The sequence below is a fragment of the Phyllobates terribilis genome, unplaced genomic scaffold, assembly GCF_046119375.1.
Source record: "Phyllobates terribilis strain yellow unplaced genomic scaffold, ASM4611937v1 Scaffold_10__3_contigs__length_209671492, whole genome shotgun sequence".
Taxonomy (NCBI): Eukaryota; Metazoa; Chordata; class Amphibia; order Anura; family Dendrobatidae; genus Phyllobates; species Phyllobates terribilis.
In genome coordinates, this window is record NW_027362770.1 from 152954958 (window position 1) to 152969780 (window position 14823).

At 47.1% G+C, this 14823-nt stretch overlaps 1 protein-coding gene across 3 annotated transcripts in view; it reads left to right on the forward strand.

Moving 5' to 3' along the window:
• Nucleotides 1-14823, forward strand: part of PRMT8 (protein arginine methyltransferase 8) — a 288767-nt gene that overhangs the window by 150202 nt on the left and 123742 nt on the right. For all 3 annotated transcript variants that reach the window (XM_073649943.1, XM_073649942.1, XM_073649944.1), the window contains exon 2: nucleotides 3005-3199. In XM_073649943.1, coding sequence (XP_073506044.1) covers nucleotides 3005-3199 — 195 coding nt within the window. The remainder of the gene's footprint in view (nucleotides 1-3004; nucleotides 3200-14823) is intronic.

Below are 14823 nucleotides of genomic sequence, written 5' to 3' on the forward strand. Positions count from 1 at the left end.
CGTGCTGCGTCCACCAGGTCCTGGATTCAGCCAACCCCCAAGCAAGTCCGGAGCGTGTCCCTGAGCCCTCCTTCTTGTCCTTTCTTCTGGCCGTCCCCACCAGGGATCCACCTAGGTCCAGCTCCCTCGGGCCTTCTGTTGGGAGACCCTTGGCCTTGGGTTCCCTGACCCTACACGTGGTTTGCCTTCAGGGTAGATGTGGTGGGTGGCCGTGGCAGATCCTGCCCACGGCCTCCGGTCTCTGGCTGAGGTGTGCTTTAGCCCCCACCAGTTTGGGATCCGGTACCCTTTTGCCAACTCTTCACCCTAGGTTTGTATGTGGGTTCTCAGAGTTCCTTCTTGTTTCCCCCTCTGGGTCTTTCTTGCTCCACTCTCACTCTCTCTGGGGCTTCTCTGCTTTCTGCTCTCTTCCTCTGACTCTGCAAAAAACTGACAGACTGACTGGCTCCTCTGCAAAAGACTGACCCTGATCTAAGATGGTGCCCACCTTATATACTCCCTCTATGTGTGAGCTCAGGTGACCAGCACCCAATGAGCTCCTATCTTTACCCAGGCTGCTCCCCCTATCTGCCCCTACACTACTGGGATGTACCACCCCCCTCCCACTCCAGCCAGGAACAGACTCGGTCGTACCTGCACATTTCTAAGTGGGAGTACCGTTGGTCTGCTCCTCGGAAATGGGATGTGTGTAGTGCATGCAGCTTTCTGAGCTCAGTTCCACACTCCATCCTTACCCGGGAGTGGAATATCACACCTCTGGGTTGAGGTGCAATACCCCTGTAGCAGCCGAATCCTCAGGGTGCTACACATACATTACAGTACTGATCCTGCGTTACATCCTGTATTATACTCCAGTGCTGCACTCACTATTCTGCTGGTGCCGTCACTGTGTACATACATTACATTACTGATCCTGTACTGATCCTGAGTTACATCCTGTATTATAGTCCAGATCTGCACTCACTATTCTGCTGGTGCAGTCACTGTGTACATACATTACATTACTGATCCTGTACTGATCCTGAGTTACATCCTGTATTATACTCCAGAGCTGCACTCACTATTCTGCTGGTGCAGTCACTGTGCACATACATTACATTACTGATCCTGAGTTACATCCTGTATTATACTCCAGAGCTGCACTCACTATTCTGCTGGTGCAGTCACTGTGTACATACATTACATTACTGATCCTGAGTTACCTCCTGTATTATCCTCCAGAGCTGCACTCACTATTCTGCTGGTGCACTCACTGTGTACATACATTACATTACTGATCCTGAGTTACATCCTGTATTACACTCCAGAGCTGCACTCACTATTCTGCTGGTGCAGTCACTGTGTACATACATTACATTACTGATCCTGAGTTACATCCTGTATTACACTCCAGAGCTGCACTCACTATTCTGCTGGTGCAGTCACTGTGTACATACATTACATTACTGATCCTGAGTTACATCCTGTATTACACTCCATAGCTGCGCTCACTATTCTGCTGGTGCAGTCACTGTGCACGTACATTACATTACTGATCCTGAGTTACATCCTGTATTATACCCCAGAGCTGCACTCACTATTCTGCTGGTGCAGTCACTGTGTACATACATTACAGTACTGATCCTGCGTTACATCCTGTATTATACTCCAGTGCTGCACTCACTATTCTGCTGGTGCCGTCACTGTGTACATACATTACATTACTGATCCTGTACTGATCCTGAGTTACATCCTGTATTATACTCCAGAGCTGCACTCACTATTCTGCTGGTGCAGTCACTGAGTACATACATTACATTACTGATCCTGTACTGATCCTGAGTTACATCCTGTATTATACTCCAGAGCTGCACTCACTATTCTGCTGGTGCAGTCACTGAGTACATACATTACATTACTGATCCTATACTGATCCTGAGTTACATCCTGTATTATACTCCAGAGCTGCACTCACTATTCTGCTGGTGCAGTCACTGTGTACATACATTACATTACTGATCCTGTACTGATCCTGAGTTACATCCTGTATTATACTCCAGAGCTGCACTCACTATTCTGCTGGTGCAGTCACTGAGTACATACATTACATTACTGATCCTGTACTGATCCTGAGTTACATCCTGTATTATACTCCAGAGCTGCACTCACTATTCTGCTGGTGCAGTCACTGAGTACATACATTACATTACTGATCCTATACTGATCCTGAGTTACATCCTGTATTATACTCCAGAGCTGCACTCACTATTCTGCTGGTGCAGTCACTGTGTACATACATTACATTACTGATCCTGAGTTACATCCTGTATTATACTCCAGAGCTGCACTCACTATTCTGCTGGTGCAGTCACTGTGTACATACATTACATTACTGATCCTGTAGACATTGAGCCTATAATTGTTTCTCCCAGGTCTGTGTGTTTATTGCTTTTCTGAGAAACATTTGAAAGCCGCTGTGATAATGCATCAGGATCGACAGGGTTCTAAATTTAGAAGGTCGGAAAGGCGCTGGGAGTTTCTCCACGTTGCGGCGCAGACACCTGGACCTTACACTTTAATAAATTAACCTCTTTAGCTGGTGACAAGTTAGTTGCGCTGAGGATTTGGCGTTTCGTTCTTTCCTTTCCCCGTCGCGGCCGTTCCTGAATTTACTTTTGAGATTTCCTCCGTGCCGTCCAAATACCATTATACAATTCCCCTCGCAGAGACTATTTTTAGTTTGCTCTTTTAGGCTGTTTTGTCTTGTTTTCTCTTTGATCGTCTCATCTTGTCATTGCAATTATTTTCCTGTTGAATAAGAATAAATGAAAAACCGATGTATTGAAAACAATGGCAGACGGGCTATTGAGAATTGCAAAAAATAATAAATATTTTGCTAAAATAGATTGAAATGAAGGATTACCTTTTTTTTTGTAGTTATTTTTGTATTGTTTTTAGATGGAAAGCGTCAGCAAGTAGGTTTCCTGTTGTTGACAGATCTCGTACTTTTCTTCCTCTCTTGTAGGTTTGTAGTGGACCTTCCCAAACTGTCCAGCCAGTGGCGCGTCCAAAGCCTGTCCAGCCCGTTCAGCATGTGATCCACACCCCCATTCAGCCTAGTTGCCCAGGAAGAGGCAAAATGGCCAAACTGCTAAATCCAGAGGAGATGACCTCCAGGGATTACTACTTTGACTCTTATGCCCATTTTGGAATTCATGAGGTAAGAAGCTCAAAATCGTCTTCGGCTCTTCAGGATTGTACATAAGGCATTATTGCCAACTCTCACAGAAAACGGGGAAACCTCCTGGAGTCCTGAAAGAGTTGGCTAATGGTGCAGAGGGTATAGTGCAGAGGTAACAATGCAGAGGGAATAGTGCAGAGAGAATAGTGCAGAGGGTATAGTGCAGAGGGAATACTGCAGAGGGAATAGTGCAGAGGGTATAGTGCCGAGGGAGTAGTGCAGAGGGTACAGTGCAAAGGGAATAGCGCAAAGGGAATACTGCAGAGGGAGTAGTGCAGAGGTGACAGTGCAGAGGGAATAGTGCAGAGGGTATAGTGCAGAGGGAGTAGTACAGAGGGAATTGTGAAAAGGGAATAGTGCAGAGGGAATAGCGCAAAGGATATAGTGCAGAGGGAGTAGTGCAGAGGGAATAGTGCAGAGGGTATAGTGAAGAGGGAATAGTGCTTAGGGTATAGTGCCCAGGTAATAGTACAGAGGGAATAGTGCAAGGGGAATAGCACAAAGGGAATAGCGCAAAGGATATAGTGCAGAGCGAATAGTGCAGAGGGAATAGTGCAGAGGGTATAGTGAAGAGGGAATAGTGCGGAGGGTATAGTGCCCAGGTAATAGTACAGAGGGAGTAGTGCAGAGGGAATAGTGCAGAGGGAATAGTGTAGAGGGTATAGTGTAGAGGGTATAGTGCCGAGGTAATAGTGCCGAGGTAGTAGTACAGAGGGAGTAGAGCAGAGGGCATAGTGCAAAGGGCATAGTCCAGAGGGTATAGTGCAGAGGGTAAGGTGTAGAGGGTATAGTGCAGAGAGTATTGTGCAGAGGGAATAGTGCAGAGGGAGTAGCGCAGAGGGTATAGTGCAGAGGGAATTGTGCAGAAGGAATAGTACAAAGGGAATAGTGCAGAGGGAATAGTGCAGAGGGTATAGTGCCGAGGTAATAGTACAGAGGGAGTAGAGTAGAGGGAATAGTGCAAAGGGCATAGTGCAGAGGGTATAGAGCAGAGGGTATAGTGTAGAGGGTATAGTGCAGAGAGTATTGTACAGAGGGTATAGTGCAGAGGGTATAGTGCCGAGGGAACAGTACAGAGGGAATAGTGCAGAGGGAATAGTGCCGAGGTAATAGTACAGAGGGAGTAGAGCAGAGGGAATAGTGCAAAGGGCATAGTGCAGAGGGTATAGTGCAGAGGGTAAGGTGCAGAGAGTAATGTGCAGAGGGAGTAGCGCAGAGGGAGTAGCGCAGAGGGTATAGGGCAGAGGAAATAGTGCAGAGGAAATTGTGCAGAGGGAATATTACAGAGGGAATTGTGCAGAGGGAATTGTGCAGAGGGAGTAGTGCAGAGGGTAGAGTGCAGAGGGTATAGTACAGAGGGAATAGTGCAAAGGGCATAGTGCAGAGGGTATAGTGCAGAGGGTAAGGTGCAGAGAGTATTGTGCAGAGGGAGTAGCGCAGAGGGAGTAGCGCAGAGGGTATAGGGCAGAGGAAATAGTGCAGAGGAAATTGTGCAGAGGGAATATTACAGAGGGAATTGTGCAGAGGGAATTGTGCAGAGGGAGTAGTGCAGAGGGTAGAGTGCAGAGGGTATAGTACAGAGGGAATAGTGCAGAGTGAACATTGCCGAGGTAATAGTACAGAGGGAGTAGAGCAGAGGGAATAGTGCAGAGGGCATAGTGCAGAGGGTATAGTGCAGAGGGTATAGTGCAGAGGGAATAGTGCAGAGAGTATTGTGCGTAGCTCAGAGGGTATAGTGCAGAGGGAATAGTGCAGAGGGAATTGTGCAGAGGGAATAGTACAGAGGGAATTGTGCAGAGGGATTAGTACAGAGGGAATTGTGAAGAGGGAATAGTGCCCAGGTAATAGTACAGAGGGAGTAGTGCAGAAGGAATAGTGCAGAGGGTATGGTGCCAAGGTAATAGTACAGAGGGAGTAGAGCAGAGGGAATAGTGCAAAGGGCATAGTGCAGAGGGTATAGTGCAGAGGGTATAGTGTAGATGGTATAGTGCAGAGAGTATTGTGCACAGGGAATAGTGCAGAGGGAGTAGCGCAGAGGGTATTGTGCAGAGGAAATAGTACAGAAGGAATTGTGCAGAGGGAGTAGTACAGAGAGAATAGTGCAGAAGGAATAGTGCAAAGTGTATAGTGCAGAGGGAATAGCGCAGAGGGTACAGCGCAGAGGGAATAGCAAAGAAGGAATAGGGCAGAGGGAATAGCACAGAGGGAATAGCGCAGAGGGAATAGTGCAGAGGGAGTAGTGCAGAGGGAATAGTACAGAGGGTATAGTGTAGAGGGTATAGTGCAGAGGGAATAGTGCAGAGGGAATAGTGCAGAGGGAATAGTGCAGGGGGTATAGTGCAGAGGGAATAGTGCAGAGGGAGTAGTGCAGAGGGAATAGTACAGAGGGAATAGTGTAGAGGGAATAGTCCAAAGGGCATAGTCCAGAGGGTATAGTGCAGAGGGTATAGTGTAGAGGGTAGAGTGCTGAGAGTACTGTGCAGAGAGAATAGTACAGAGGGAGTAGCGCAGAGGGAATTGTGCAGAGGGAATAGTACAGAGGGAATTGTGCAGAGGGAGTAGTACAGAGGGAATAGTGCAGAAGGAATAGTGCAAAGTGTATAGTGCAGAGGGAATAGCGCAGAGGGTACAGCACAGAGGGAATAGTGCAGAGGGAATAGCAAAGAGGGAATAGTACAGAGGGAATAGTGCAGAGTGTATAGTGCAGAGGGAATAGCGCAGAGGGTACAGCACAGAGGGAATAGTGCTGAGGGAATAGCAAAGAGGGAATAATACAGAGGGAATAGTGCAGAGTGTATAGTGCAGAGCGAATAGCGCAGAGGGTACAGCACAGAGGGAATAGTGCAGAGAGAATAGCAAAGAGAGAATAGTACAGAGGGAATAGTGCAGAGTGTATAGTGCAGAGGGAATAGCGCAGAGGGTACAGCACAGAGGGAATAGTGCAGAGGGAATAGCAAAGAGGGAATAGTACAGAGGGAATAGTGCAGAGTGTATAGTGCAGAGGGAATAGCGCAGAGGATACAGCACAGAGGGAATAGTGCAGAGGGAATAGCAAAGAGGGAATAGTACAGAGGGAATAGTGCAGAGTGTATAGTGCAGAGGGAATAGCGCAGAGGGAATAGCGCAGAGGGAATAGCGCAGAGGGTACAGCACAGAGGGAATAGTGCAGAGGGAATAGTGCAGAGAGAATAGTGCAGAGTGTATAGGGCAGAGGGAATAGCGCAGAGGGTACAGCACAGAGGGAATAGCAAAGAGGGAATAGCAAAGAGGGAATAGCAAAGAGGGAATAGCACAGAGGAAATAGTGCAGAGGGAATAGCGCAGAGGATACAGCACAGAGGGAATAGTGCAGAGGGAATGGCAAAGAGAGAATAGTACAGAGGGAATAGTGCAGAGTGTATAGTGCAGAGGGAATAGCGCAGAGGGTATAGCACAGAGGGAATAGTGCAGAGAGAATAGCAAAGAGAGAATAGTACAGAGGGAATAGTGCAGAGTGTATAGTGCAGAGGGAATAGCGCAGAGGGTACAGCACAGAGGGAATAGTGCAGAGAGAATAGCAAAGAGGGAATAGCAAAGAGGGAATAGTACAGAGGGAATAGTGCAGAGTGTATATAGTGCAGAGGGAATAGCGCAGAGGGTACAGCACAGAGGGAATAGTGCCGAGAGAATAGCAAAGACAGAATAGTACAGAGGGAATAGTGCAGAGTGTATAGTGCAGAGGGAATAGCGCAGAGGGTACATAACAGAGGGAATAGCAAAGAGGGAATAGCAAAGAGGGAATAGTGCAAAGTGTATAGTGCAGAGGGAATAGCGCAGAGGATACAGCACAGAGGGAATAGTGCAGAGGGAATAGCAAAAAGGGAATAGTATAGAGGGAATAGTGCAGAGTGTATAGTGCAGAGGGAATAGCGCAGAGGGTACAGCACAGAGGGAATAGTGCAGAGAGAATAGCAAAGAGAGAATAGCGCAGAGGGAATAGCACAGAGGGTACAGCACAGAGGGAATAGCAAAGAGAGAATAGCAAAGAGGGAATAGAGAAGAGTGTATAGTGCAGAGGGAATAGCGCAGAGGGTACAGCACAGAGGGAATAGTGCAGAGGGAATAGCACTGAGGGAATAGCACAGAGGAAATAGTGCAGAGGGAATAGTACAGAGGGAATAGTACAGAGAGAATAGTGCAGAGGGTATAGTGCAGAGGGAATAGTGCAGAGGGTATAGTGCCGAGGGAGTAGTGCAAAGGGAACAGTGCAATGGGAATAGCGCAAAGGGAATACTGCGGAGGGAGTAGTGCAGAGGGAATAGTGCAGAGGGTATAGTGCAGAGGGAGTAGTACAGAGGGAATTGTGAAAAGGGAATAGTGCAGAGGGAATAGTGCAGAGGGAATAGTGCAGAGGGAATAGTGCAGAGGGTATAGTGAAGAGGGAATAGTGCAGAGGGTATAGTGCAGAGGGAATAGTGCAGAGGGTATAGTGCAGAGGGAGTAGTACAGAGGGAATTGTGAAAAGGGAATAGTGCAGAGGGAATAGTGCAGAGGGTATAGTGAAGAGGGAATAGTGCGGAGGGTATAGTGCCCAGGTAATAGTACAGAGGGAGTAGTGCAGAGGGAATAGTGCAGAGGGAATAGTGTAGAGGGTATTGTGTAGAGGGTATAGTGCCGAGGTAGTAGTACAGAGGGAGTAGAGCAGAGGGCATAGTGCAAAGGGCATAGTGCAGAGGGTATAGTGCAGAGGGTAAGGTGTAGAGGGTATAGTTCAGAGAGTATTGTGCAGAGGGAATAGTGCAGAGGGAGTAGCGCAGAGGGTATAGTGCAGAGGGAATTGTGCAGAAGGAATAGTACAGAGGGAATAGTGCAGAGGGTATAGTGCTAAGTTAATAGTGCAGAGGGAATAGTGCCGAGGTAATAGTACAGAGGGAGTAGAGTAGAGGGAATAGTGCAAAGGGCATAGTGCAGAGGGTATAGGGCAGAGGGTATAGGGCAGAGGGTATAGTGTAGAGGGTATAGTGCAGAGAGTATTGTACAGAGGGTATAGTGCAGAGGGTATAGTGCCGAGGGAACAGTACAGAGGGAATAGTGCAGAGGGAATAGTGCCGAGGTAATAGTACAGAGGGAGTAGAGCAGAGGGAATAGTGCAAAGGGCATAGTGCAGAGGGTAAGGTGCAGAGAGTATTGTGCAGAGGGAGTAGCGCAGAGGGTATAGGGCAGAGGAAATAGTGCAGAGGAAACTGTGCAGAGGGAATATTACAGAGGGAATTGTGCAGAGGGAATTGTGCAGAGGGAGTAGTGCAGAGGGTAGAGTGCAGAGGGTATAGTACAGAGGGAATAGTGCAGAGTGAACATTGCCGAGGTAATAGTACAGAGGGAGTAGAGCAGAGGGAATAGTGCAGAGGGCATAGTGCAGAGGGTATAGTGCAGAGGGTATAGTGCAGAGGGAATAGTGCAGAGAGTATTGTGCGTAGCTCAGAGGGTATAGTGCAGAGGGAATAGTGCAGAGGGTATTGTGCAGAGGGAATAGTACAGAGAGAATAGTACAGAGAGAATAGTGCAGAGGGTATAGTGCAGAGGGAATAGTGCAGAGGGTATAGTGCCGAGGGAGTAGTGCAAAGGGAACAGTGCAAAGGGAATAGCGCAAAGGGAATACTGCGGAGGGAGTAGTGCAGAGGGAATAGTGCAGAGGGTATAGTGCAGAGGGAGTAGTACAGAGGGAATTGTGAAAAGGGAATAGTGCAGAGGGAATAGTGCAGAGGGAATAGTGCAGAGGGTATAGTGAAGAGGGAATAGTGCGGAGGGTATAGTGCCCAGGTAATAGTACAGAGGGAGTAGTGCAGAGGGAATAGTGCAGAGGGAATAGTGTAGAGGGTATAGTGTAGAGGGTATAGTGCCGAGGTAATAGTGCCGAGGTAGTAGTACAGAGGGAGTAGAGCAGAGGGCATAGTGCAAAGGGCATAGTGCAGAGGGTATAGTGCAGAGGGTAAGGTGTAGAGGGTATAGTGCAGAGAGTATTGTGCAGAGGGAATAGTGCAGAGGGAGTAGCGCAGAGGGTATAGTGCAGAGGGAATTGTGCAGAAGGAATAGTACAGAGGGAATAGTGCAGAGGGAATAGTGCAGAGGGTATAGTGCTAAGTTAATAGTGCAGAGGGAATAGTGCCGAGGTAATAGTACAGAGGGAGTAGAGTAGAGGGAATAGTGCAGAGGGCATAGTGCAGAGGGTATAGGGCAGAGGGTATAGTGTAGAGGGTATAGTGCAGAGAGTATTGTACAGAGGGTATAGTGCAGAGGGTATAGTGCCGAGGGAACAGTACAGAGGGAATAGTGCAGAGGGAATAGTGCCGAGGTAATAGTACAGAGGGAGTAGAGCAGAGGGAATAGTGCAAAGGGCATAGTGCAGAGGGTAAGGTGCAGAGAGTATTGTGCAGAGGGAGTAGCGCAGAGGGTATAGGGCAGAGGAAATAGTGCAGAGGAAATTGTGCAGAGGGAATATTACAGAGGGAATTGTGCAGAGGGAATTGTGCAGAGGGAGTAGTGCAGAGGGTAGAGTGCAGAGGGTATAGTGCAGAGGGCATAGTGCAGAGGGTATAGTGCAGAGGGTATAGTGCAGAGGGAATAGTGCAGAGAGTATTGTGCGTAGCTTAGAGGGTATAGTGCAGAGGGAATAGTGCAGAGGGTATTGTGCAGAGGGAATAGTACAGAGGGAATTGTGCAGAGGGATTAGTACAGAGGGAATTGTGAAGAGGGAATAGTGCCCAGGTAATAGTACAGAGGGAGTAGTGCAGAAGGAATAGTGCAGAGGGTATGGTGCCAAGGTAATAGTACAGAGGGAGTAGAGCAGAGGGAATAGTGCAAAGGGCATAGTTCAGAGGGTATAGTGCAGAGGGTATAGTGTAGATGGTATAGTGCAGAGAGTATTGTGCACAGGGAATAGTGCAGAGGGAGTAGCGCAGAGGGTATTATGCAGAGGAAATAGTACAGAAGGAATTGTGCAGAGGGAGTAGTAAAGAGAGAATAGTGCAGAAGGAATAGTGCAAAGTGTATAGTGCAGAGGGAATAGCACAGAGGGTACAGCGCAGAGGGAATAGCAAAGAGGGAATAGCAAAGAAGGAATAGGGCAGAGGGAATAGCACAGAGGGAATAGCGCAGAGGGAATAGTGCAGAGGGAGTAGTGCAGAGGGAATAGTACAGAGGGTATAGTGCAGAGGGAATAGTGCCAAGGGAATAGTGCCGAGGGAATAGTGCAGGGGGTATAGTGCAGAGGGAATAGTGCAGAGGGAGTAGTGCTGAGGGAATAGTACAGAGGGAATAGTGTAGAGGGAATAGTCCAAAGGGCATAGTCCAGAGGGTATAGTGCAGAGGGTATAGTGTAGAGGGTAGAGTGCTGAGAGTACTGTGCAGAGAGAATAGTACAGAGGGAGTAGCGCAGAGGGAATTGTGCAGAGGGAATAGTACAGAGGGAATTGTGCAGAGGTAGTAGTACAGAGGGAATAGTGCAGAAGGAATAGTGCAAAGTGTATAGTGCAGAGGGAATAGTGCAGAGGGTACAGCACAGAGGGAATAGTGCAGAGGGAATAGCAAAGAGGGAATAGTACAGAGGGAATAGTGCAGAGTGTATAGTGCAGAGGGAATAGCGCAGAGGGTACAGCACAGAGGGAATAGTGCTGAGGGAATAGCAAAGAGGGAATAATACAGAGGGAATAGTGCAGAGTGTATAGTGCAGAGGGAATAGTGCAGAGGGAATAGCGCAGAGGGAATAGCAAAGAGAGAATAGTACAGAGGGAATAGTGCAGAGTGTATATTGCAGAGGGAATAGTGCAGAGGGTACAGCACAGAGTGAATAGTGCAGAGGGAATGGCAAAGAGGGAATAGTACAGAGGGAATAGTGCAGAGTGTATAGTGCAGAGGGAATAGCGCAGAGGGTACAGCACAGAGGGAATAGTGCAGAGAGAATAGCAAAGAGAGAATAGTACAGAGGGAATAGTGCAGAGTGTATAGTGCAGAGGGAATAGCGCAGAGGGTACAGAGCAGAGGGAATAGCAAAGAGGGAATAGCAAAGAGGGAATAGTGCAGAGTGTATAGTGCATAGGGAATAGCGCAGAGGATACAGCACAGAGGGAATAGCAAAGAGGCAATAGCAAAGAGGGAATAGTACAGAGGGAATAGTGCAGAGTGTATAGTGCAGAGGGAATAGCGCAGAGGTTACAGCACAGAGGGAATAGTGCAGAGAGAATAGCAAAGAGAGAATAGTACAGAGGGAATAGTGCAGAGTGTATAGTGCAGAGGGAATAGCGCAGAGGGTACAGCACAGAGGGAATAGTGCAGAGAGAATAGCAAAGAGGGAATAGTACAGATGGAATAGTGCAGAGGGAATAGCAAAGAGGGAATAGTGCACAGTGTATATAGTGCAGAGGGAATAGCGCAGAGGGTACAGCACAGAGGGAATAGTGCAGAGAGAATAGCAAAGAGAGAATAGTACAGAGGGAATAGTGCAGAGTGTATAGTGCAGAGGGAATAGCGCAGAGGGTACATCACAGAGGGAATAGCAAAGAGGGAATAGCAAAGAGGGAATAGTGCAAAGTATATAGTGCAGAGGGAATAGCGCAGAGGATACAGCACAGAGGGAATAGTGCAGAGGGAATAGCAAAGAGGGAATAGTACAGAGGGAATAGTGCAGAGTGTATAGTGCAGAAGGAATAGCGCAGAGGGTACAGCACAGAGGGAATAGTGCAGAGAGAATAGCAAAGAGAGAATAGTACAGAGGGAATAGTGCAGAGTGTATAGTGCAGAGGGAATAGCGCTGAGGGTACAGCACAGAGGGAATAGCAAAGAGGGAATAGTGCAGAGTGTATAGTGCAGAGGGAATAGCGCAGAGGGTACAGCACAGAGGGAATAGTGCAGAGAGAATAGCAAAGAGGGAATAGTACAGAGGGAATAGTGCAGAGTGTATAGTGCAGAGGGAATAGCGCAGAGGGTACATCACAGAGGGAATAGCAAAGAGGGAATAGTGCAAAGTATATAGTGCAGAGGGGATAGCGCAGAGGATACAGCACAGAGGGAATAGTGCAGAGGGAATAGCAAAGAGGGAATAGTACAGAGGGAATAGTGCAGAGTGTATAGTGCAGAGGGAATAGCGCAGAGGGTACAGCACAGAGGGAATACTGCAGAGAGAATAGCAAAGAGAGAATAGTACAGAGGGAATAGTGCAGAGTGTATAGTGCAGAGGGAATAGCGCTGAGGGTACAGCACAGAGGGAATAGCAAAGAGGGAATAGCAAAGAGGGAATAGTGCAGAGTGTATAGTGCAGAGGGAATAGCGCAGAGGATACAGCACAGAGGGAATAGTGCAGAGGGAATAGTACAGAGGGAATAGTACAGAAGGAATAGTGCAGAGGGAATGGTGCAGAGGTGATAGGTCAGAGGAATAGTACAGATGGAGTAGTGTAGCGGTAATGGTGCAGAGGGAATAGTGCAGATGTAACAGTGCAGAGCTAATGGTACAGAGGGCATAGTGTAGAGGGAATAGTGCAGAGGATATAGTGCAGAGGTAATGGTGCAGAGGGCATAGTGGAGAAGTAATGGTGCAGAGGTATTGGTGCAGAGGGCATAGTGAAGAGGTAATGGTGCAGAGAGCATAGTGGAGAGGTAATGGTGCAGAGGACATAGTTCAAAGGTAATGGTGCAGAGGGCATAGTGCAGAGGTAATAATGCAGAGGTAATGGTGCAGAGGAAATGGTACAGAGGTAATGGTGCAGAGGGCATAGTACAAAAGTCAGAGAAATCACTTCAGATTCTAAGTCTGAATTCTTCACAGTTGCCTCCATGGTCCTAATGCTAAAAGATTAATTCACACTCTTTACAACCTTCACAAAGTAATTTTTTGTGGCGATGGAATTGATATCAAACCCTGCAGATGTCGGGGCTCACTGGGCTTTTGGACCTATGTTGATGTGGGCAAACTTGGTCTACAGTACATTAGTCAGGGCAAGGGTTAGGTGAATACGGTGGCTACATAATGTGTTTGAGGCTCTCTAGAGGCATCAGACTGTGTGAGGGTACAGCTGTTCATCATATTGTGTTCTAAGGGGCATCGTGGGGTCCATGAAAGGGCTATCTTAAGCACTAAAAGGCTTTTCTATGGGCACTATTTTTAAGGGCACTGTTTCTAGGAGTTATATTTCTAGCGGCACTCTTTATAAGGGCCCTATTTCTAGGGGCACTATTTCAAGAAGCTCTATTTCTAGCGACACTCTATATAGGGGACCTATTTCTAGGGGCACTATTTCAAGAAGCTCTATTTCTAGCGACACTCTATATAGGGGACCTATTTCTAGCGACACTATTTCAAGAAGCTCTATTTCTAGGGGAACCATTTCAAGAGGCTCTATTTCTAACTGCACTATTTCAAAGAGCTCTATTTCTAGGGGCTCCTTTTATAGCGGCACTCTTTATGTGAACTCTATTTCTAGGGGCACCATTTCAAAGAGCTCTATTTCTAGGGGCTCTTTTTCTAGCGGCACTCTATATAGGGGCCCTATTTATAGGGGCACTATTTCAAGAAGCTCTATTTCTAGAGGTATTATTTCTGGGGGCCCTATTTCAAGGAGCTCTATTTCTATAGGCTCCTTTTCTAGCGGCACTCTTTATGTGAGCTCTATTTCTAGGGCACCATTTCAAGGGGATCTATTTCTAGGCACTTTATTTCTAGGATTACTATTTCTAGCGGCACTCTTTATAGGTGTTCTATTTCTTGGGGCACCATTTTAAGGGACTCTCGTTCTAGGGGCTCTATTTTTAATGGCACTATTTCTAGGAGTACTATTTCTAGGGACACTCTTTCTATTGGCTCTATTTCTCGGAGTATTATTTCTATGAGCTCTGTTTCTAGTGGCTCTGTTTCCAGGAGTTCTACTTTTAGGAGCTTGATTTCAAGTGCCACTATATCTAGGATTACTATTTCTAGGGGCCCTACTTCTATGGGCACTAATTCCAGGGGCTCTATTTCTAGTGGCTCTATATCTAGGAGTACTATTTTTAGGGACTCTATTTCTGGGGGCTCTATTTCAAGTGACACTATATCTATGGAAGGAAAAATAGGTGATCAGCTCACCTTCCAGGGAGGACAATTCAGTGTGATAACCACTAGTATTCACATAGGAACCCTGGTAGACCTTGTTTGGTCAGGGTGTGCTGCAGAGAGTGTAGGCACTCACCAGGCTGTATCCAAGTCAGAAATGAAAGAAGGGTCCATGAGGACTGATCTCCAGCACCAATGGTAAAATGTTAAAACATAACTTCTACAGTGCAAAAAGGTAAAAAAGATTACGGATCCATAAGTTTACGCGTTTCGGGTTTGCCACCCTTATTCATGGCTGTGTATGAGGATATGAATAACCCGAAACGCGTAAACCTATGGATCCTTTATATTGTTTATCTTTTTGCTTTTTTTGCTTTTTCTCATCATGTTTTAATTACACTGTAGAAGTTATGTTTTAACATTTTCCCATTGGTGCTGGAGCCCAGTCCTCATGGACCCTTCTTCCATTTCTGACTTAGATGCAGCCTGGTGAGTTGCTACAGTCTCTGCACCACACCCTGACCACCACCGTGGACCCTTCTA